This window comes from Colobus angolensis, unplaced genomic scaffold (assembly GCF_000951035.1).
Source record: "Colobus angolensis palliatus isolate OR3802 unplaced genomic scaffold, Cang.pa_1.0 Scaffold36, whole genome shotgun sequence".
Taxonomy (NCBI): domain Eukaryota; kingdom Metazoa; phylum Chordata; class Mammalia; order Primates; family Cercopithecidae; genus Colobus; species Colobus angolensis.
In genome coordinates this window covers 1,218,544-1,240,348 of record NW_012116932.1, presented here as the reverse complement: position 1 = coordinate 1,240,348, position 21,805 = coordinate 1,218,544, and the positions used below count along the sequence as shown (strand labels likewise).

General features: G+C 57.8%; 1 protein-coding gene across 2 annotated transcripts in view; it reads left to right on the top strand.

Moving 5' to 3' along the window:
* Positions 1–21,805, top strand: part of ADGRL1 (adhesion G protein-coupled receptor L1) — a 36,472-nt gene that overhangs the window by 7,343 nt on the left and 7,324 nt on the right. Inside the window, exons 3-18 of one of the 2 annotated variants that reach the window (XM_011953204.1) lie at positions 5,841–5,950; positions 9,568–9,582; positions 13,203–14,003; positions 14,973–15,287; positions 15,906–16,009; positions 16,306–16,491; positions 16,825–16,863; positions 17,015–17,198; positions 17,381–17,506; positions 18,046–18,260; positions 18,550–18,720; positions 19,153–19,362; positions 19,469–19,689; positions 19,894–19,960; positions 20,411–20,502; positions 21,088–21,256. In XM_011953204.1, the coding sequence (XP_011808594.1) occupies positions 5,841–5,950; positions 9,568–9,582; positions 13,203–14,003; positions 14,973–15,287; positions 15,906–16,009; positions 16,306–16,491; positions 16,825–16,863; positions 17,015–17,198; positions 17,381–17,506; positions 18,046–18,260; positions 18,550–18,720; positions 19,153–19,362; positions 19,469–19,689; positions 19,894–19,960; positions 20,411–20,502; positions 21,088–21,256 (3,025 nt within the window). The remainder of the gene's footprint in view (positions 1–5,840; positions 5,951–9,567; positions 9,583–13,202; positions 14,004–14,972; positions 15,288–15,905; positions 16,010–16,305; positions 16,492–16,824; positions 16,864–17,014; positions 17,199–17,380; positions 17,507–18,045; positions 18,261–18,549; positions 18,721–19,152; positions 19,363–19,468; positions 19,690–19,893; positions 19,961–20,410; positions 20,503–21,087; positions 21,257–21,805) is intronic. The other variant, XM_011953205.1, reaches the window with a different exon arrangement.

The following is a 21,805-nucleotide window of genomic DNA, read 5'->3' as shown; positions in this document are numbered from 1 at the left end:
TGGTCTGCCCGCCTTGGCCTCCCAAAGTGCTGGGATTGCATACGTGAGCCACTGCACTGGCCTATTTTATTTCTGAGACAGAATCTTGCTCTGTCACCCAGGCTGCAGTACAGTGGTGTGATCTCAGCTCACTGCAACCTCCACCTCCAGGGTTCAAGCAATTCTCCCAGCTCAGCTTCCCCAGTAGCTTGGGATTACAGGCACACACCATCATGCCCAGCTTATTTTTGTATTTTTGTAGAGACAGGGTTTCACCATGTTGGCCAGGTTGGTCTTGAACTCCTGACCTCAGGTGATTCGCCTGCCTGCCTTGGCCCCCTGAAGTGCTGGGATTACCAGCATGAGCTACTGCGCTCAGCCTGTGTGTGTATTTTAGTGTATATGTGTGTTTTTGAGTGTGTGACTAAATGTGTGTGATTGTGACTGTGTGTCTAAGTGTGTGTGAACAGGTGTGGGTGTGTGCAGAGGATGTGACTAAACATATGTCTTTGAGTGTGTCTGAGTGTGTCTGTCTTTATGAGTGTGTGTATTGGAGTGTGTTATCTGGGTGGGTGGATGTGTGTGTGTGAATGTGGGTGTTTGTGGGTAAATATGTGGTTATATGTCTGTGAGTGTTTGGTGTGTTTAAGTGTATGTGAGCAGGTGTGGGTGTGAGCATGTGTGTGAGCGTATCTCTTTGAGTGAGCATGTGTGTTAGAGTGTGTGTGGCTGACTGAGGTGTGTGTTTTCGTATGTGTGAGTGGTGGGGTGGATGGGTGAGCGTGTGTGGGGGTGGGTGGATGGGTGTGGCTGTGTCTTTGTGTGTTTAAGTGTGGCTGTGGGCAGATGTGTGTATGTGGATGAGGGTTTGTGTGTGGTTGACTGAGAGTGTATTTGTATTTCTCTGAGTGTGTTTGTGACTGTGTGTGTGAGAATGGAGCGTGGTTGCCCCAGGCTGAGGCAAATCTGCACAAGCCTCTCTCACACCCACAGTCAGTCCACATAGAGCCAATCAGCCTTTCCTTCAAATTACACCCAGGCTGGAGGCGGCTCATGCCTGTAATCCCAGCACTTTGGGAGGCCGAGGCAGGGGGATCTCTTTAGGTCAAGAGTTCAAGACCAGCCTGGGCAACATAGCAAGACTCTGTCTCTACTAAAAGCTAAAAAATAAATTGACCAGTCATGGTAGTGTGTGCCTGTGGTCCCAGCTACTCAGATGACTGATGCAGGAGGCTCACTTGGGCCCAGGAGTTTGAGGCTTTAATGAGCTATGATCCCACTGCACTCCAGCCTGGGTGACTGAGCGAGACCCTGTCTCTTAAAAAAAAAAAAAAAAAAAAAAAGACCGAGCACGGTGGTTCACTTCTGTAATCCCAGCACTTTGGGAGGCCATGGTGGGTGGATCACCTGAGGTCAGGAGTTCGAGACCAGCCTGGCCAACATGGTGAAATCCCATCTTCTACTAAAAATACAAAAATTAACCTGGTATGGTGGTGCGAGCTTGTAGTCCCAGCTACTTGGGAGGCTGAGGCAGGAGAATCGCTGGAACCTGGGAGGTGGAGGTTGCAGTGAACCAAGATAACACCACTGTACTCCAGCGTAGGTGACAGAGTGAGACTGTGTCTCAAACCAAAAAAAAAAAAAATGTGTGTTACTCGGGGAGGAGCGGTTCACTGAGAGCCCCAGGAGAATAGAAGTTTGGGCAGCGGATGGGAGTGTTCAGGTGGCTGAGACAGCTGGGCTGGGCTGGGCTGGGCTGGAGGCGCCTCATCATCTCCTCCTCCTCCTCCTCTGTCTTTCTCTCAAACTGCCATTCCCCTCCAGCAGTCTTGCCTCTCTTCCCTGCTTCTTGTCTCCTGACACCCCTACATGGGCATTCTCAGTCCAGGCTCCAGCCTGGCTGTGCGCCCCCTCCCTGGGAGCCCCCTTCCTCCCACCTCTGCAAATTCTCCCTGCTGACTTCATTCAACACCAGCTTTGGGGGACTGCATTCTTCTCCATTATCTCTCCAGCACCTAGTACAGCATCTGGCCCAGTTCCCAAGTCCATGGGGAATGCTGTGCATAACAGTTACTGGGGCTGAGGGAGTGTGACGAGGCCTCTGGAGTAGGATTTGTAGGGGGCCTTAGTCCTGCTTCCTCTCCACTGAGTCCCCAACCCCGGCTGCTCCACAACCAAGCCTGGAGGCTTTTTTTTTTTTTTTTTGAGACGGAGTCTCGCTCTGTCCCCCAGGCTGGAGTGCAGTGGCATGATGTGGGCTCACTGCAACCTCTGCTTTCTGCCGCTTTCCGGTTCAAATAGTCCTCCTGCTTCCGTGTCCCGTGTAGCTGGGACTACAAGCATGTACCACCACGCCCAGCTAATTTTTGTGTTTTTAGTAAAGATGAGGTTTCACCGTGTTGGCCAGGCTGGCCTCAAACTTCTGACCTCAATTGATCTGCCAGCCTTGGCCTCCCAAAGTGCTGGGATTACAGCCGCCATGAGCCACTGCGCCCAGCCTAGCTATTCATTTGTTGGTGGACATTTGGGCTGCCTCCACTTTTTGGTGATTGTGAATAATCCAGCTGTGAATGTGCATGTACAATGATTTGCTTGTTTTAAATTCTTTAAATTCTGGGTGCAGTAGTCCCCACTTATCCACTGGGGAAACGCTCCAAGAACCCCAGTAGGTGCCTAAAACCGCAGAGAGCTACTTACTGAACCTTGTATATACCATGTTTTCTCCCATACATCCCTAATTATAATACAGTTTAATTTACAAATTAGGCACAGCTAGATGCGGTGGCTCATGCCTGTAATCCCAGCACTTGGGAGGCTGAGGTGGGCGGATCACTTGAGCCCAGGAGTTCGAGACCAGCCAGGGCAACATGGCGAAACCCCGTCTTTTCTAAAAATACAAAAAAATTAGCCAGGCGTGGTGGTGCATGCCTGTAGTCCCAGCTACTCAGGAGACTGAGGCAGGAGAATAACCTGGGAAGTTGAGGCTGCAGTGAGCCATGATCACATCACTGCTTTCCATCCTGGACAACAGAGTAAGACCCTGTCTAAAAAATAATAATAAAATAAAATAGGCTGGGTGTGATGGCATACAATTGTAATCCCAGCACTTTGGGAGGTTGAGGCAGGTAGGTTGTTTGAACCCCGGAGTTTGAGACCAGCCGAGGCAACATGGCAAAACCCCATCTCTACTAAAAATACAAAAATTAGCAGGGCATGGTGGCACATACCTGTAGTCCCAGCTACTTGGGAGGCAAAGGCTGGAGGATCACTTGAGCCTGGGAGGCCGAGGCTGCAGTGAGCCAAGATTGTACCACTGTACTCCAGCCTCAGTGACAGAATGGGACCATGTCTCAAAAAATAATAATAATAAAATAAAGTGAAATAAACTAGGCACAGTAAGATACTAACAACAATAATAATTTTTAGTAGTAAAATACTGTTACATAAACTAAGGGCTACTTGAACATAAGCACTATGAAACCGTGACAGTTGATGGATAACTGAGATGACCACTAGTGTGACTAACAGACAGGGAGCAGATACAGCATGGATACGCCCCATACAGCATGAGATTTCATCAGGCTACTCACAACAGCACACAACTCAAAACGTATGAATTGTCTACTTCTGGAGTGTAGTGGTGCGATCTTGGCTCGCTGCAACCTCTGCGTCCTCGGTTCAAGTGATTCTTGTGCCTCAGCCTCCCGAGTAGCTGGGATTACCGGTGTGCCCCACCACGCCTGGCTAATTGTTGTATATTTAGTAGAGATGGGGTTTTACCATGTTAGCAAGGCTGCTCTCAAACTCCTGGCCTCAAGAAGTGATCTGTCCACCACAGCCTCCCAAAGTTCTGCGATTACAGGCGTGAGCCACTGCACCCTGCCCCAGTATTCTATTTCTCGTTTTGTTTTGTTTTGTTTGAGATGGAGTCTTGCTCTGTCACCCAGGCTGGAGTGCAGTGGCTCAGTCTCAGCTCACTGCAAGCTCTGCCTCCCGGGTTCAAGCGATTCTACTGCTCAGCCTCCTGTGTAGCTGGGGTTACAGACATGCACCACCACGCCTGGCTAATTTTTGTATTTTTAGTAGAGACAGGGTATCACTATGTTGGTCAGGCTGGTCTCAAACTGCTGACCTCAGGTGATCTGCCCGCCTCAGCCTCCCAAAGTGCTGGGATTGCAGGTGTGAGCCACCACGCCCAGCCAGTGTTCTATTTTTATTTTGAGACGGAGTCTTGCTCTGTCGCCCAGGCTGGAGTGCAGTGGCGCCATCTCGGCTCACTGCAAGCTCCACCTCCCAGGTTCACGCCATTCTCCTGCCTCAGCCTCCTGAGTAGCTGGGACTACAGGTGCCTGCCACCACGCCCGGCTAATTTTTTGTATTTTTTAGTAGAGATGGGGTTTCACCGTGTTAGCCAAGATGGCCTCGATCTCCTGACCTCATGATCCGCCCACCTTGGCCTCCCAAAGTGCTAGGATTACAGGCGTGAGCCACCATGCCCGGCCCAGTGTTCTCTTTTTAAAGAAGAGGGTGAGGTGGATGGATACAGACAGACCTTCCCATGCCCCATCCTGCCCCGCATTTTTCTCTCTCCCTGCTAGATCCTTCGTCGCTTCTCAAGTGTCTGCCTGTGTTTGGTACCCTTGGTTAAGAGCAGGATTGAAGGGGAGACACAGGGCCTCTTCTGCCCCATACCTGTCGGGAAGCCTGTCAAACTCTGTCCTGCATGCCCGCATCCTGCCTGGCCTAGCCCCAGCCTGCTGCAAGGGACAGGGACCCTGACAGTGGGGACAGAGAGACAGATAGCAGATGAGACACATCTTTTTGTTGTTGTTAAATAGGTTCCCCCTTACATGCTAGCCAGCCCCCTGGGAAGTTGACAGTGACTTGGAGAAGTTCCCTCTTGGGAACTGAGAATGGCTTTTCCCTGGGGACGCTTTCTCCTGGCTGCACTGGCTATAAGTCTGCACAGCAGCACTGCCCACAGGGTGGGACGTGTCCACGAGATGGTGTGAAGTGGACACAGCTGGACACTGAACATTTCATTGATCGTAAGTTCGCAGAGGCACCACCTCACGTGCATGACTTCACATGTATTACTCTCCAGTGACCAATGCGGGGGCTTTAAAGTCCATTTAAAGAAAAATGCCAAAGATATAATAGTGTCAGCTACATTCAGAATGAAAGTGATGAGGGGTGGCCAGGAAAGCACTGTTTAGGGGGTGACTCCTCCTTCTCAGCTCTGAGGATGATGCTGTGCTGGGGCTGAAAGAAGAAGAATGCTGATGGGAAAGAGAGAGCAGGCAGGAAACAGAAAAGTGCCCACGCAAGGCCTCTGGGCTTGGTGTATTAGTTCGTTCTTATACTGGTATAAATAAATACCTGAGATTGGGTAGTTTATAAAGAAAAGAGGTTTAATTGGCTCATAGTTCTGCAGGCTGTACAGGAAGCATAGTAGCTTCTGCTTCTGGGGAGGCCTCAGGAAACTTACAGTCATAGCAGAAGGTGAAGGGAAGCAGGAACGTCCTACATGGCCAGAGTAGGAGGAAAAGAGAACAGGGGCGGTGCTACACACTTTTAAACAACCAGATCTCAACAGCACGGAGGGGATGGTGCTAAAACCATTCATTAGAAACTGTCCCCATGATCCAGTCACCTCCCACCAGGCCCCACCTCCAACACTGGAGATCACAATTCAACATGAGATTTGGGTGCAGACACAGACCCAAACTATATCACTTGGTTTCCAGCTCCACTGCCCCTTCCCAATTTGGGGGTGTCTGTGACACCCTGGAGCATGAACCCCTCCTGCCCCCAATCCAGTCTGTGTGTTTCTTTCCCAATACCCTGTTTTTCCTCTGAAGGTGTAACAACCGCACCCAGTGCGTGGTGGTCGCCGGCTCGGATGCCTTTCCTGACCCCTGTCCTGGGACCTACAAGTACCTGGAGGTGCAGTACGACTGTGTCCCCTACAGTGAGTCATCTTGTTCCTTGTGCGGACGCGGGCCCTTCCCCCATGAGTGAGTGAGGAGGAGACACCTTGACACATGCGCACACATGCATGGGGCCTGGGCACAGAGGGGACAGCCGGGCCTGCTCTCTCCAACACACATTCTCTTCTCCCAGACACCACTGTCCTTACTCAGTGCCTGCTCCCCCACCTCACAGACTCTGTCCCCTCCTGTGGGGGCACCTTCTCCAGCTCTCTTTACCCCAGCCCACTCACCCTGCTTCTTCATGCCCCCTGTACTCATTTCCACACTGCCAGGCTATGGTCCTGTGCTCTGCCTGGCACACTTACATCTCTCTCTTCTCCCTTGGCCTCGATGCTTTTCTCGCCCATCTGCTTCCCTCCTCTTCTCACATCCCTTCCTTTTCTGACCCTTCTCATCTACTTTCTCTTCCCTCTCACTTAACCCCACTGCCCCTCTCAACACCTCTTCTTTCTCTCAGCACCCTCACTCCCCACACACTCCTTCCCAATCATGGAAGCTGGACTCTACACCCATATAGTGGCATACCACCCTCCGAGGCCTGGTGGCAGATCCAGGGTGAAGGGCTGGGGGGCATTTTCAACAGATTCATAGCTCCCCATTGGTTTCCCCATTACCATGTGGCACTTCCTGTCTGCAAAGGAAATGCCGCCATGTTGGACTGAAGATGGCCTCCAGGCCGCCTGAAGAAAGTGATCTGGGGAGCCAGGAGCCTGGCCATCTTGCACCTGGCCAAGGGGATCAGACTAAGACAGGGTCTCTCCTCCTCAGCACCCCACCCTTGACATCACCTTTTTCCTGCCCTCTCTCCTCCCTCCCTCCTTCCCGTTATCCCTTCCCCTCTCCTCCCACAATGGGTTCCATGTGGCCAACCTGGTGGTAGGGCCTCTGGGCAGGGTGGGGAGAAGGCAGGGCCATCAGGGTGTCTGAGTGTGGTGGGCCGGGGTTGGGGACCAAGAGGCCCTGTAACTCTCCCTCCTCTCCCCTCCCACCCCAACCTTCCCCGCCAACCTTTGATTTCTCCTCGCAGGTGATTCGATGCTGGGGAAACAGGATCCCTTCTGTGCTTCCGTAATTTTCTTCTTTTACTCCTCGTCCTTTCCTTTCAGCACCTGAGGCCTTCAGCCACCACTGAGGGGGACGCCCATCTGCTCCTTGAAGCCTCCCCACAGCACTGGGGACACGGCCGACTCCCGCGGCTGGGGCAGCCGGGAAAGGGTGCGGGAGGCAGCGAGCTCAGCACAGGGGGGCAGTCAGATGGGTGTAGGTTCAAGGCTTGACTGGACTCTTGAGTTTTCTGGCTCTGAAACCTGAGCAAATGACTTAATTTCTCTGGGCCACTACGGAAGGAGGAGGGAGTCCACGAGATGACCTGTGAGAAGCGCTTGGCCCAGGCCGGCCACAGAGTCGCTCCCGGTGGCAGGGTTTTGAATGCCGAGTGTAAACTTCCCAAGGGCAGAGGCTTCGTCTTCACCTGCCGTCCCAGCGCCCAGACCCATGCCTGGTTCAGGATGTGCTCAGTAATATTACCGATGCCATTTAAACCAGCTGAGCCTGTTTATTCATCTGTGATGGGGTGAAGAGGGGTCAAAAGCCTTCCCTTGGAAGCTGCAAGGAGTAGTGACAGTGTGTCAAGCTTGTGTGCACACGAGCTATAGATGCAAAGGAAATGGTGCCTGCTTCCGCCAGCCATGTGGCCTCACTTCACTGTGCCTCAGTTTACCCATCTGTAGACAGGGTTCTTGAAAGATGGCCCATGAGGTGCCTAGCATAGTTGCTGTCCCCTCGTGAGTGCTGGACACTTGGTAGTTGCTTTTGTTGCAACTCCTTGTAATGCCTCTTGTCAATTACGATTATTGCTGTGGTAATCAAAATTAAAATAAGAACGGATAATGCACCCAACTTCTCCCGAGGCCAGTGAGATAAAGGGCAGGAAAAACTCCCTGGTCCAAGTGGAAGCCAAAGCAAGTAGACCAGAGGCTCAGATCAAGTGGCAGGAAAGAAGCTAGGGGAGGAGAGGAGCTGAGAGACCTCCTGGAGCTGAGGCCCTGAGTGTGGTCTAGGGGCCACAACCGGCAGAGATCAGGCGGGCTCCAGGGACAGAGGGCAGGACAGTTCAGAGGATGGGCGGCCGCCTGTCTGATGGAAGAGAGAGAGCCTGAGCCCTTGGGGAGACAGGAGACATGTGCATACACAAACACGCGTGCACACGTGTGTGTATACATACGGTGTGGATGTTGGGGAAGCAGGAGCCTCCAGAGGAAGGAGGCTGGAGTTAAAGAGGGGGACAGGAGATAGCTAGAGGACAGGGAGGCCAGGCACTCACTTGTCTCCCAAATGTTCGCTGAGCATCTCCTGAGTGCCAGGCCCTGGGTGAGGCGCTGGGAAGGGAGCCAGAGGCTGCCCCTGCGGAGCTCCGTGCTGGAAGCTTCAGAGAGGGGCCAGGAGAGCCAGTCCCTCTGGTCAGAAGTTCCTGAGGGGCCAGGGATGCAGAGGGGAGCGGCCTGGGCAGCCACCTGGCCCAGGGCTTCAGAGGCTGGGGTGACCCCAGTGCTGGTGAGGGTGGGTCAGGGGTGGGTGGCAGGGGGCATGTGATGTGTGGGAACCCTCCCACACACTGGACAAGCCCAACTAATGCTGGATTTGCTTTGCAGCTGAGCACAGTCTAACCGTGCCCCTTCCTCCCCTAGGTGCCACCCGTCCGCAGGGCAGCGGGCAGGGCGGAGCTCCTATCTCCTGGGTCCCTGGGCCCTGGGTGGGTTAAGCAGAGAAGCCGAACCTCAGGCTTGCCCTGGGGAGCCTGGGAGCGTGTCTGTGCCCCCGCCTGCTGTCCCACCCAGTCTGTGTCCCCCACCCCCGCCACCTCTCTGCCTCCGTCTCCCCGACCCTGGCTCTCTGGGGTCCGGGTGCAACTGCCTGTCTGCCTCTCTGTCGTTCTGTGTCTGGCTCTGCCTCCTTCTCTCTGTGTTTGCTTCTTCTGGGTTGTGAGGGCTTGGGGGAAGTCAGCTGGACCTGGGTGAGGCCAGCACAAAGGGGAAGGAGTTCAGCCTGTTTCTCGGCTGAGGGTGGGCCCAGGCCCTGGGAGACACTGAACCCCTTCCCCTGGGGCCCCTGGTTCTAGCAGGAGGGCAGCAGGCAGGGTGGGAAGGGAGCCGAGTGGCTCCTCCACCCCACCACTCTCTGGTGCCCCCTCTGGAGCCCACCTCCCAGCTGGGGCTCCCCACTCCCTGCCCCTTTTGCACCAAGGGTGCCCCCTCCCACCTGAGGGCTCTGTCCGCCTGCCTGCCTGTACCCCCCTACCACCCCTGTGTCTTTCTGTGTCTTTTCCCTCCCGTGTGTGTCCCCCTCATCCCTCTGACTGTCTCCCTGGCACCCTCTCACCCCATCTGACCACCCCCAGAGGAAGGGACCTGGGGGCGGGGGCCCGAGCTGATGCTACGGAAGGGGTTGGGGAAGCAGGAGCAAGGAAGGAAAGGAAAAGGGGGCGTGTTGCCAGAAAAGAAACGAAAGCAATTTAATCTCTTTTTTTTTTCTCTTTTTTTCTTGCACATTTTTTTTTTCAATTTGTTTTCTCTCTCTCTTCCGATGCTTAAAGTAGAAGTGGAGCAGAAAGGTAAACGCACTGTTACCAATGCTAACCCCTAACTCACACTTTGTTCTACCTGTACCATACTTATGTGACCTGCCCTCCCTCCCGGCCCCTTCTTCTCTCCCCCACCCACACTCGGTCCAGTCGGTATCCCCAACCCCGGGTTGTCCTCCCAGCGGGGCCAGCCCTGGTGCGGCCACGGGCATCTCCACCCTCCAGATACCCACGGAAGCTCTTCTCTGAGCTTGGGCAGAATTTCTCTCTCTCGCTGTTTCTGTCTCTCTCTGTCCCTCCTTCCTGGTCCCTGGCCCTTTCAGGGGACCTGGCCTTCTCTCATACTTCTTTTGCCTCCTTCAGGAGAAGTGTATAAGCATCCAGGGCGGGTGGGGAGGGAGGGACTCCCTTCCCCGGCTCCCCCACTGGGGCACCGGGTGAGCTGTCTCTCTCTCTCTGTCTCTCTCTCTGTCTCTTTCTCTCTGTCTCTCCCCTCTCTCTTCCTCCTTCCCCTGCACCTTTTATAACATGTTTCTGGTTCAGGGGAGGCGGGCTGGAGGGGACACCATTGTTTTCCTTTTGGGGAGCAGATTCCTCCTATGTCTCGGGCTCCTGGTGGCTTAAGTTCCTTCTGGTTTGACGTTTCCAAGGCCCAGAGCTGTTTTGGAGCACGGAGCACCAGTCCTCCCCACCCCCAATCCGATCCCATCTCTGACCAGCTGGGGGCCCAGCCCTGGGGAGGGGTGTCAGCTGTCCCCAGCCCTGGGAGGGGGCAGCCTGCCAAAAAATGAAAAAATGAGGGCGAGGGGGTGGGGGGGGCCTCATGGTTGGGGGAGCGAAGGGTGGGGGAGCGTGTTCTCTGTTTCTCTCACACTTGCAAAGCTGCAGTCAGGGTTTCTTCTGGGCTGTTGTGGTTAGAGGACCAGGGAGAGGGGCGGCGGGCGGGGGGGCACAGTCTGGGGACTTCCACAGACTCTGTAATTTCTGGCAGAGAACTCCCTAGTGGATGGGGCTGTCTGTTACTGGTGGGGCGGAGGTGCTGCTGCTGAGGGGCTTCTAGGGTGAGACCTTAGGGATGACCATTTCCTGCCCCAAAAGTTTTGGGAAATTACCCATTTGAGGCCGGCAGCAGCGGGCGGGGCTGGAGGACATGGCCTTTAGGGGTCCCTTGTGCCTTGAAATTACAGTGGTCTGTGGAGCATCCCTTCCGAAGGAGGTGGGGCAGGGCCCCTCTGAGCTGCTCCCCTCCCCGTCTTCCCCTCTCCCCCATCTCAGAGAGGCCTGGCCTGTTGGCCCGAGGTCCGCCCCCTCACCGCACCCCTCCACTCTCCTCTCTCTCTCCTGGAGTCTCTCTCCCTCCCAGCACCAGCCACTCTTCTTGCAGGCCCACTGGTTTGGATGCGGCACCACTGGAGCTTTTCTCTTCGAGGGCCAGGGCAGGGCGGGTGGGGTGATGGGGCAAGGGAGGGAAGAGGAGGGATTGGGAGCTTGGTGCTGGTGAAGGGTCCTTGCTGTCCAAGGCCCCAGACAGACCCTTCCTCATCTTCTCCCCCTTCCCCTGGGTTGACCTCTAACCACATTTTTCCTCCCCTGATACCCTCTGAGCAGGTTAGGCTCTGAGGCCTCCCCCCATCCCCCTCACACAAACATGTCCCCTCAGATGCCACACACCTGGCGGGGGTGGGGACTGGCTTGGGCAGAGGCCGGTGTGCTGGACGGAGTGTGCAGGCCGAACCCCTCGGGGCATCAGGGACAGGGAGGTGGCCAGTCCTCAGGGCCCAAGCCAGGGTCGTCCTGGCTCCTGCCTGGCTCTGTGTCCCAGGCTTCTCTCCCTCTACAAAAACTACATCCTCCTGGCTGCTTTGTGCCAGGGGCTCCTGAGCCACATTGTCCCCATGCTGTGAAGGGAATGCTGCCTGTCCCCCTCCCTCCCAAGCCTGCTGAAGGTGCGGAATGAGGACTAGCTCTTGCCCGAGCCCCTCTTGCCACGGGGGCTGCCTCCCCCAAGCCGGTGCCAGGTCCCAGCCCCCACCCAGTCCCGTTGGGGCCAGCTGCTTTGGTGACAGGCCAAGCAGGAGCAGAGAATTCACTGCAAACCCTCCGCCCTCGCCGCGTGCCCTCGCCCTGGCCTATGTGTGGGTTCTGCCAGCTGGGAGGTGAGGGAGGCCCGGCCATCCTGGATGGAGGGCGCATGGATGTCAGCACTCTGGGAGGAGGTGGGGGATCTGACCACACTGACCCCCGGATCAGTCAAGGGGAGGCTAGGAGTAGGTGGCGCTGGGACGTGACTGGGCAAGGGTGGGCCGGCCAGCAGCGGCCAACGAGATGCAGTTGAGGTTTTCCTCCTTTTCAGGGATTGGGGGGGTGGGGCGGGGCCCCCCACCTTTCTGACATCAGCGCTGCCTTGGTCCCTCCTCCCGAGCCGGGGATGGTCGCAGGTAAATCGGGGTCCGGGCCAGGGGAGGTGGGGGGCCTGGCTGGGGCGGGCTGGGTCTTTATCCTAGCGCCTGGTTCCCTCCCCTGCCCCCTCCGAGCTGGACCTGGGACTGCCCCCCTGAGGGACCCTCAGTCGGGCCTGGGCCTTGGAGTGAATTCTCTGCTCACCCCTCTCTCCTCCGCCAGCACTAACCCTTTCTTCCCAGGTGGTCTGCAGCGCGGCCTCCCACGGAGCCAGGACCTCGCCAAGCCCCCATACCCCCTTGTCTCTCTTCCCTCTGCACAGCTCTCCGCTCCCTCCCCAACTCTCCCGGGAGTACTGTCCCTCTCCATGTCCCCACCCCTACCCCCACCCCTGTGCACAGTGCCACTGTCTGCTGCTGAGCCAGACCCCATGAGAGACCCTGCCGGCTGGGGGCAGGGCTGGGCGCCCTCCAGGAGGGGCCAGACTCTCTGTTCCCTGTCCTAGCCTGGGAGCTGCCTGTGGGAATCCCTTCCTCGGCTACTGACTTCGTGGGTACCGGGTGGGGGTGGGGCGCAAGCTGCATCAGGAACCTGGGGAGAGAGTTGACACCCCTATCCTTCCCCCAGCCTAGAATAGGGGGACACACCTGACACCCACAGTGGGTATGGGAACATCACTCTACGTTGCAATTTTTGCAGGAGGAAGAAAGTGGAGTTTAAAAAAAAAAAGTCTTTCCGGGTGTGGTTGGTGAAGGATGGGACCCTGGACCCTAGCTCTTCCCTAAGTGGCAGAGAAGAGGGAGAAGGGGCCAGGTGCTGAGTCCCTGGACCGTCAAAGTCAGGAGTGACTCTAGTGGGGAGATTCTGCCCCCACTTAAATCACACAGGACCACCTCTGGGAGGGCTCTTGCCAACTCCTCCCCAGCCTGTGGGGTCTCTAGCAGCCAGGGAAGGGAAGAGGGGCACCACTTCCCCCCACTAACCCCGCTCTTAATGGCCTTCAGGGCTCACATTTCCAGGGAGAGGGGCAGCTGGGCAGGGCGTGGGGAGGGGGGTCGGGTCCCAGCCCGGAAACCCCCTTCCCACCACCAGCCCTACCAAGCAACCGTGACTGCAGCAGCAGGAGGGGACAACCTGACTCCCCGCCGGCAGCATGACCAACTTGCCTCTCTCCCCCCCTCTCTCTTTTTCCTCCCTCTTGCCTCTGCCCCTCCTCTCTCATCTCCTCCCCTCCCGCCCGCTCTGCCCAGTCTTCGTGTGCCCAGGGACCCTGCAGAAGGTGCTGGAGCCCACCTCGACACACGAGTCGGAGCATCAGTCTGGCGCTTGGTGCAAGGACCCGCTGCAGGCAGGTGACCGCATCTACGTGATGCCCTGGATCCCCTACCGCACGGACACACTGACCGAGTACGCCTCGTGGGAGGACTACGTGGCCGCCCGCCACACCACCACCTACCGCCTGCCCAACCGCGTGGATGGCACAGGCTTTGTGGTCTATGACGGTGCCGTCTTCTACAACAAGGAGCGCACGCGCAACATCGTCAAGTATGACCTGCGGACGCGCATCAAGAGCGGGGAGACGGTCATCAATACCGCCAACTACCACGACACCTCGCCCTACCGCTGGGGCGGCAAGACCGACATTGACCTGGCGGTGGACGAGAATGGGCTGTGGGTCATCTACGCCACCGAGGGCAACAACGGGCGGCTGGTGGTGAGCCAGCTGAACCCCTACACACTGCGCTTCGAGGGCACGTGGGAGACGGGTTACGACAAGCGATCGGCATCCAACGCCTTCATGGTGTGTGGGGTCCTGTACGTACTGCGTTCCGTGTACGTGGATGATGACAGCGAGGCGGCTGGCAACCGCGTGGACTATGCCTTCAACACCAATGCCAACCGCGAGGAGCCTGTCAGCCTCGCCTTCCCCAACCCCTACCAGTTCATCTCCTCCGTTGACTACAACCCTCGCGACAACCAGCTGTACGTCTGGAACAACTATTTCGTGGTGCGCTACAGCCTGGAGTTCGGGCCGCCCGACCCCAGTGCTGGTGAGGACGACTCACTTCCAGGCATGGAGCCCGCTTGCCTTTGTCCCTTCCACCCCCACCCACCCCTGGGTCCCAGGGTGGGGAGCCCCATCCTGTGAGCTCTTGGGGATCGGGAGGTAAAAAATTCACAGCATGTCACAGACGCTGTTCTAAGCACTTCACAGTCATTAACTCATCTCCTCCTCACGGTCTATGACAGGGATCCTTACTGCCCTGTTTTACAGATGAGGACACTGAGGCACTGTGTGGGTAGGGGATTAAGTTATTTGAGGATTTCAAGCCAGCCTCCCAACCACTGAACTACACTGCCTCTCCCAGGGGCTTGGGCACCTTTACTCCAGGAACCCTTGGATCCACCAAAATCCTGGGTGGAAGTCCAATATCCACAAAAGAGCTGAGCTGCTGATGTTGACCTGGCTGAGGGCAACTCTGCAGTCTTCTTTTATCCCCCTTAGCTGCCCTGCTAGCTCTGTGCCGCCCCAGGGCTCCAGGAAGTCTGATCTAACCCCATCTTGTTTGCAAAAGGGGGAGCTGAGGCCCCCAGAAGGAAGGAGCATAGCCAGGTTACCTAAGCCAAAGTCAGCTAGAAGGAGGGTGGGAGGCGGTGGTATTCAGCCCCTGCCTGGTGGCGGGGCAGACCTGGACCTGCCCTCTGGGGCTCAACCTGGGAGGGTTCCTGTCCCCCAGTCACCTCCGTCCCTGCCTCTCCTGACTGTTCTCTCAGACCTTACGGAACACATAGTAGATTTTTACCACCCTTTGCTACTTTATATGGTCCCATGGGCATAAGGGACTTTGGTGGGCACAGAGAGGCCAGGGGAGATCAACTCCCAGAGCCAGCGGGGCCCAGCATGTGTTGCCACTTCAGTAGGTGAGGAAGATGCTAGGATGGCCTGGGACCCCATGCCCAGGCACGCTGTGGCATGGCCCTGAGCACGGGGATGACCCTGTCTCGTATCCCCTCTCCAGGCCCAGCCACTTCCCCACCCCTCAGCACGACCACCACAGCCAGGCCCACGCCCCTCACCAGCACAGCCTCGCCCGCAGCCACCACCCCGCTCCGCCGGGCACCCCTCACCACGCACCCAGTGGGTGCCATCAACCAGCTGGGACCTGATCTGCCTCCAGCCACAGCCCCAGCCCCCAGCACCCGGCGGCCCCCCGCCCCGAATCTACACGTGTCCCCTGAGCTCTTCTGCGAGCCGCGAGAGGTGCGGCGGGTCCAGTGGCCGGCCACCCAGCAGGGCATGCTGGTGGAGAGACCCTGCCCCAAGGGGACTCGAGGTGAGTACAGAGGCTGCGGCCAGGGGAGGGATGGGGGCCATGCCCCCAGCAGCTTAGCACAGATGCATGTGTGGGTGGTGGTCTCTGCTGCGTGCGAAGCAGAGGCTTACTGAGGGCAGGGGTCATCCCCAGTGACCAGCAGAACTCTCAGGGCACAGGAGCCACTCAGTGCCCCTGGCCCTGCCTGCAGAACCTGCAGGGAGCCTGCAGGAGGCGACGTGGCTCCCGGCCTCAGGCTGACCTGTGACTGCCCCAGGCTCAGCCAGTTTCACATGGGTGGCCAGCTGAATGCGAAAAGGGCAGGGCCGCGTGTCCTGGAGATCTGAGGGGAGGGTTGGCAGGTGCTTCGTGGAGAGGGGGCGTTCAAGATGAGCCTTGCTGGAAGGGTCTGATTCTGGAGGCAAAGACAGAAGGGGGCAGGAGGGAGAGCTCAGGCGAAGGGAGTGGCGCCTCTTTCGACTGTCTGGCCCGCTTCATGTCTGTTTCTCCGTGTTTCCCTCACCTCCCTCTTCGCCCGCTGGTCCCCTGCTCTCTGTCATCTCCTTTCCCCCTCTCCGTCCCATCCTTCTCTTCTTCCCTTTGGCTCCCTTGTCTGTTCCTGTCTGTCTGTCCCTGCAGGAATTGCCTCCTTCCAGTGTCTACCAGCCTTGGGGCTCTGGAACCCCCGGGGCCCTGACCTCAGCAACTGCACCTCCCCCTGGGTCAACCAGGTGGCCCAGAAGGTACCAGCCACCGCCCCTCGCAGGCAGGCACATGTGCTCAGGCCCAGGGCCCAGGGCCCAGCGGAGGTCGTGGAGCAACTGGGGAGACTTGGGCTGGCAGGTCTGGAAGGCAGGACTGCGGGGTCACTTCTCTGGCCTACAAAGGGAGCAGGGACAGATGGGGTGGGAAAGGGCAGACGGTGACGGGGAAGCGGAGAGAGAGAGAGGAGAGGCTGCACAGGCCAGGGAAGCTGGGGAGGGCGGGATGGTCCCTGACAGACCTGGGATTTCCCCTCCCTGCCACCCACCTCATGCAGATCAAGAGTGGGGAGAACGCGGCCAACATCGCCAGCGAGCTGGCCCGACACACCCGGGGCTCCATCTACGCAGGAGACGTGTCCTCCTCTGTGAAGCTGATGGAGCAGCTGCTGGACATCTTGGACGCCCAGCTGCAGGCCCTGCGGCCCATCGAGCGCGAGTCAGCCGGAAAGAACTACAACAAGGTGGGGCCTGGTGGCGGCGCTGACCTGGCGCGGGGAGGGCGCCTGCCCCCAGGGGCACGGGAAGTATCTGACCTGGTACCTCCCAGCTAGGCTGCCACCTCCACTCCCTTCCTCAGAGAGGAAGGAGCCCCCCGCCCAAGGACTGCTGGGTCTCACTCCTGTGCTGCCTCAGACGGTCCTGGGGGTTGGGGACCCCTGAGGAATGTCTTACTGATAGCCCAGCCCTGGGTCAGTGGTAGCCACAGATGAGAGAGCTATACAGATGTGACAGTACTGGGGTGAGGGAACTGGCGTCCAGACGTCTGGCCTGACATCACCTCCATCTCTTTCTAGATGCACAAGCGAGAGAGAACTTGCAAGGATTATATCAAGGTGAGACCCAAGGGGTCCCAGTGTAAGGACCCTGGGCTCCAGCTGACGGGGGAGAATAGGGGTATAGGTTGAGAAGAGGGCATGCGGAGCCCACCCCAAGGAATTAGAGGGTGTTGGGGGGCTCACAGCACCATCCCCCCTGCCTGCACAGGCCGTGGTGGAGACAGTGGACAATCTGCTCCGGCCAGAAGCTCTGGAGTCCTGGAAGGACATGAATGCCACGGAGCAGGTGCACACGGCCACCATGCTCCTGGACGTCCTGGAGGAGGGTGCCTTCCTGCTGGCCGACAACGTCAGGGAGCCTGCCCGCTTCCTGGCTGCCAAGGAGAACGTGGGTGAGTGCCACGGTCACCCAGAGTAAACTCAGATACGAACCTTAAACCATGGGGTTCTGGCCTGGAGGCCACAGAGGAGCTACCTGACCCTTGGGCGTCTTGCCACAGGGTCTTGTTCTGTGAGCCCCTGGACTGGGAACAGACCCCAACTGCGTGTGCCTTGCCTTCCCCTGTCCCCACAGTCCTGGAGGTCACAGTCCTGAACACAGAGGGCCAGGTGCAGGAGCTGGTGTTCCCCCAGGAGGAGTACCCAAGAAAGAACTCCATCCAGCTGTCAGCCAAAACCATCAAGCAGAACAGCCGCAATGGTCAGTGTCCCTGGCGGGGCGTCGGGTGGGGAGGCAGCCCCCTCCCCGCCCCCCAACCCTGTGCCAGCATCTCTGCGCCATTTGTGGAAGGCAGCAGTCCTGAACTTGCATCATGCTAGTGTAAAATCTGAGGGGATTCATGGGTTCCCTGAAGTGCTGCAGAGCCCCAAGGGTGAGCCTTACAGTTGCAAAGCTGGCTCCTGGGCCTCACAGCTCAGAGAGGATGGGGCCACTGAGACAAAGGTTCAGAGAGGTCAGGGGCTTGCCCAAAGTCACACAGTGAGAATAGGTGGGTCGGAGGCCCAGCCCATGTGTCCTGGCACACTGCCCTGCTGTTTCGAACTGCCTTCGGCTGAGCAGTGGTCTTGTGGACAGGGCTCCCTGCCCCCAACCTGCCTGGGCTATGGAGTGGCTTCAGAGGTCCCAGTGGCCGGCATGGCCGAGGGCTGAGGAGCTGGCCGAGCTGGGAAGCCAGGGGCCTGGACGGAGGTGCACCAGCTGAGGATGCTGACACATCCAAACGTGCCTGTCCTCGCCAGGGGTGGTCAAAGTTGTCTTCATCCTCTACAACAACCTGGGCCTCTTCCTGTCCACGGAGAATGCCACAGTCAAGCTGGCCGGCGAAGCAGGCCCGGGTGGCCCTGGGGGCGCCTCTCTAGTGGTGAACTCACAGGTCATCGCAGCATCCATCAACAAGGAGTCCAGCCGTGTCTTCCTCATGGACCCTGTCATCTTCACCGTGGCCCACCTGGAGGTGAGCTGAGCTGTCCTCCTCCCTCCATGGGGGTCCCTGTACCCTCTGTGTTCCCAAGCTGTGTACCTGCCCCTCCACCATGTGCTCACCTCGAGAACAAGTTATGGGTTCTTCCACTTTAGTAGCTTGGGCCATTTGTCCCCAGAGCTCTCAGAATGTCAACTGGAGCCCCAGACTCCAGGCACTTCTTTGATACTTGGCACCATCCCTGTAGCCAGTTGTGGGGGGCCGGAATGGGACCCCCCGGTTCTGACTCCAGTTCTGACACCCTGGCGCCACCACACAACAGGACAAGAACCACTTCAATGCCAACTGCTCCTTCTGGAACTACTCGGAGCGTTCCATGCTGGGCTACTGGTCGACCCAGGGCTGCCGCCTGGTGGAGTCCAACAAGACCCATACCACGTGTGCCTGCAGCCACCTCACCAACTTCGCCGTGCTCATGGCTCACCGCGAGATCGTAAGCTGGCTGGCACTCTGCTCCTCCGGGCAGGCCCGCTTGCTGGCCTGGCTTTGCATGGCATCCTAGAGAGATCATGGGCAGTGCCAGGGAGGCCGGCCTCATGGCTGTGGGGGGCCCCTAGTGTTGCCTGGGGGGCATGAGGCCATGCGTCTAGTTCTCTCTGGTCATCCATGGCCATGGTCCCACCGTCTCCCAAGGCACTCTGGAGAATCAAGTTGGTGTCATATTAGTCATCTCTCCACAAGCCTTCCAGAGCATGAGGAAGTGAGCGCATTGCTGCGTGCAGAGGGGTGGGGGCTTCCAGATTGGTGGCACCAGAAGTCCTCGTGGCCCATGGCCTTGTCCGAGGCCCTGTCTGCAGCTGGCACCTGGCTGAGCCCAGTGTGCAAAACCAAAGGCCCTGAGCGTGCCCCCTGCTCCTGTCCCCAGTACCAGGGCCGCATCAACGAGCTGCTGCTGTCGGTCATCACCTGGGTGGGCATCGTGATCTCCCTGGTCTGCCTGGCCATCTGCATCTCCACCTTCTGCTTCCTGCGGGGGCTGCAGACTGACCGCAACACCATCCACAAGAACCTGTGCATCAATCTTTTCCTGGCCGAGCTGCTTTTCTTGGTCGGGATCGACAAGACTCAGTATGAGGTGGGCTGGGACTCGAGGGCAGGTGACGGCCAGTGCCCAGGGGGCTGGGAGAGGAAAGGGGACACCTGCCCGGGCAGCAGCCCCTCACCCTCGGTGCGCCCTGCAGATTGCCTGCCCCATCTTCGCCGGCCTGCTGCACTACTTCTTCCTGGCCGCCTTCTCTTGGCTGTGCCTGGAGGGCGTGCACCTCTACCTGCTGCTGGTGGAGGTGTTTGAGAGCGAGTATTCCCGCACCAAGTACTACTACCTAGGCGGCTACTGCTTCCCGGCTCTGGTGGTGGGCATCGCGGCTGCCATTGACTACCGCAGCTATGGCACCGAGAAGGCGTGAGTTTCCACCTCCCGGCCCTGCACTGGTTCCTCCCACCTGGTTCCCTGCTGGGCCGCACCCCTTGGGAAAGGACCCTCAGGGTGGTGGCCTCCCTTCCTCCTGATCCCAGAGGCTGCAGCCTGCAGAGTCCTAGGTCTTCATGGGTCACGGGGAATGGCTCCTCGGCTTCTCTCTATACCCCGGCCCTGTTTCCTTTACAGCTGCTGGCTCCGAGTGGACAATTACTTCATCTGGAGCTTCATCGGGCCCGTCTCCTTCGTTATCGTGGTGAGTTGGGAGGTGACACCCCTAATACCACATCTTCCTTCATCCAGGCTGGCCTTGACTCCAGCCCCTGCCCCAAACCCACACACACACACACACACACACACACACTCTCTCTCTCTCCCCCCACATCGGAACTGAGCCACCAGCTGAGAGGATGAGAGTGTGCTGGGTTCATGGAGCTCCAATGCTGAGGGCTACTCGCCTGGGGGACTGTGATTTGAGCCCCTACCGTGTGTCAGGCCATGGGCCTTGTCCTCCCAGCAGCCAGGAGTGGCATTCAATTGCCAGTCATGTCAGTCAGCTCATTGTCACCTCAGGGGCAGATACGGGGTTCTCCCAGCAGAGGCGAGGGCCACAGCTGAGACTTCGCCAGGCTGGGCCCATGTCTCAGTGTTCACTGAGGGAGGCAGGGCCACTCTCAGCCCAGCCCATCCCTTGTCCCGCCCCCAGGTCAACCTGGTGTTCCTCATGGTGACGCTGCACAAGATGATCCGAAGCTCATCTGTGCTCAAGCCCGACTCCAGCCGCCTGGACAACATTAAGTGAGCCTCGCCCCTGCCTGCCCCTGCCCCATCACACACCCCCACCCCGCGCTGGGCCCACCTTCTCCAGGGTGTTCTGAAAGATAGTGCTGTCACCTCTGGTGACACATATTGCGATTTTAAGTACCAAGAGGGGTGTTTTATTGTGGTCACTATGTGCCTACTTAATGGGTCTTAGAAAGTGTATCATTAGCACGTCCAACCTGTGGTTTTAGAGGCATAACTGTGTGTGTAGGGCGAGGCTAAATTCAACAGGTGAGTGTGTTTAAGGGCAACTTAAAGAGAAATAGGCAGCAAATGTAGCCTAAGTGGTCTGGAAATTTGGCAGAAACAATGAAGGTGGCAGAGGAATGACTGATGTTCACAATACCCCGACCCCTGACCCAGTACCTTTCCCTCAGGCCCAGGCTGGGGTGGAGGCATCCTGGGCAGGCCACTGCCCCCAAGGCCCACTCAACCTGCTCAGGGCTTTGCAGACAGTGCCCAGGCCCACCCAGGGGCCCCCTTTGTAGGCTGCAGGGGAGGTCTGGGCTGAGGCCGTCCCCTCCGGCGGGTACTTTGACACCCCTATCGCCCCACCCCCAGATCCTGGGCTCTGGGGGCCATTGCGCTGCTGTTCCTGCTGGGCCTCACCTGGGCTTTCGGCCTCCTCTTCATCAACAAGGAGTCGGTGGTCATGGCCTATCTCTTCACCACCTTCAACGCCTTCCAGGGGGTCTTCATCTTCGTCTTTCACTGCGCCTTACAGAAGAAGGTGAGGTCGAGGCGGGGTCCTGGGTCACAGCCTCCCTTGGAGACATTTCCTGGGCATCCAGGAAGAGGCAGCGAGGGTGGAGGGGACTCAGGGGCTCCCTCAAGCCCCCAGTGAGTGCTGCAGGGCTTCTACGGTCAGGTCTGCGTCCATAGGGAGGGGAGGACGAGCTCAGGGCTAGGGAGGATTTAACCACAGGTGAAGAGGGTTCTGGAAAAAAGCAAGATACAGCAGCTTAGAGGAGTGAGAGCAGGACAGATTTGGTGATGGGGAACCCTCACCACCATGAGGGCCACGAGTCAGGCGTGGGAGGGGGAGGATTTCGGGAGCCACCCTGAGGGAGCACTGCCTACATTCATAGTTCAGGAAATAATTGTGAATTTTGTGGTGACAGAAAGGATCTTTTTAAAATAAATATGTTAAAATCTGAATCTTAAGAAAACATACAGGCCAGACGCAGTGGCTCACGCCTATAATCCCAACACTTTAGGAGGCTGAGGCGGGCGGATCACCTGAGGTCAGGAGTTCCAGACCAGCCTGGCCAACATGGTG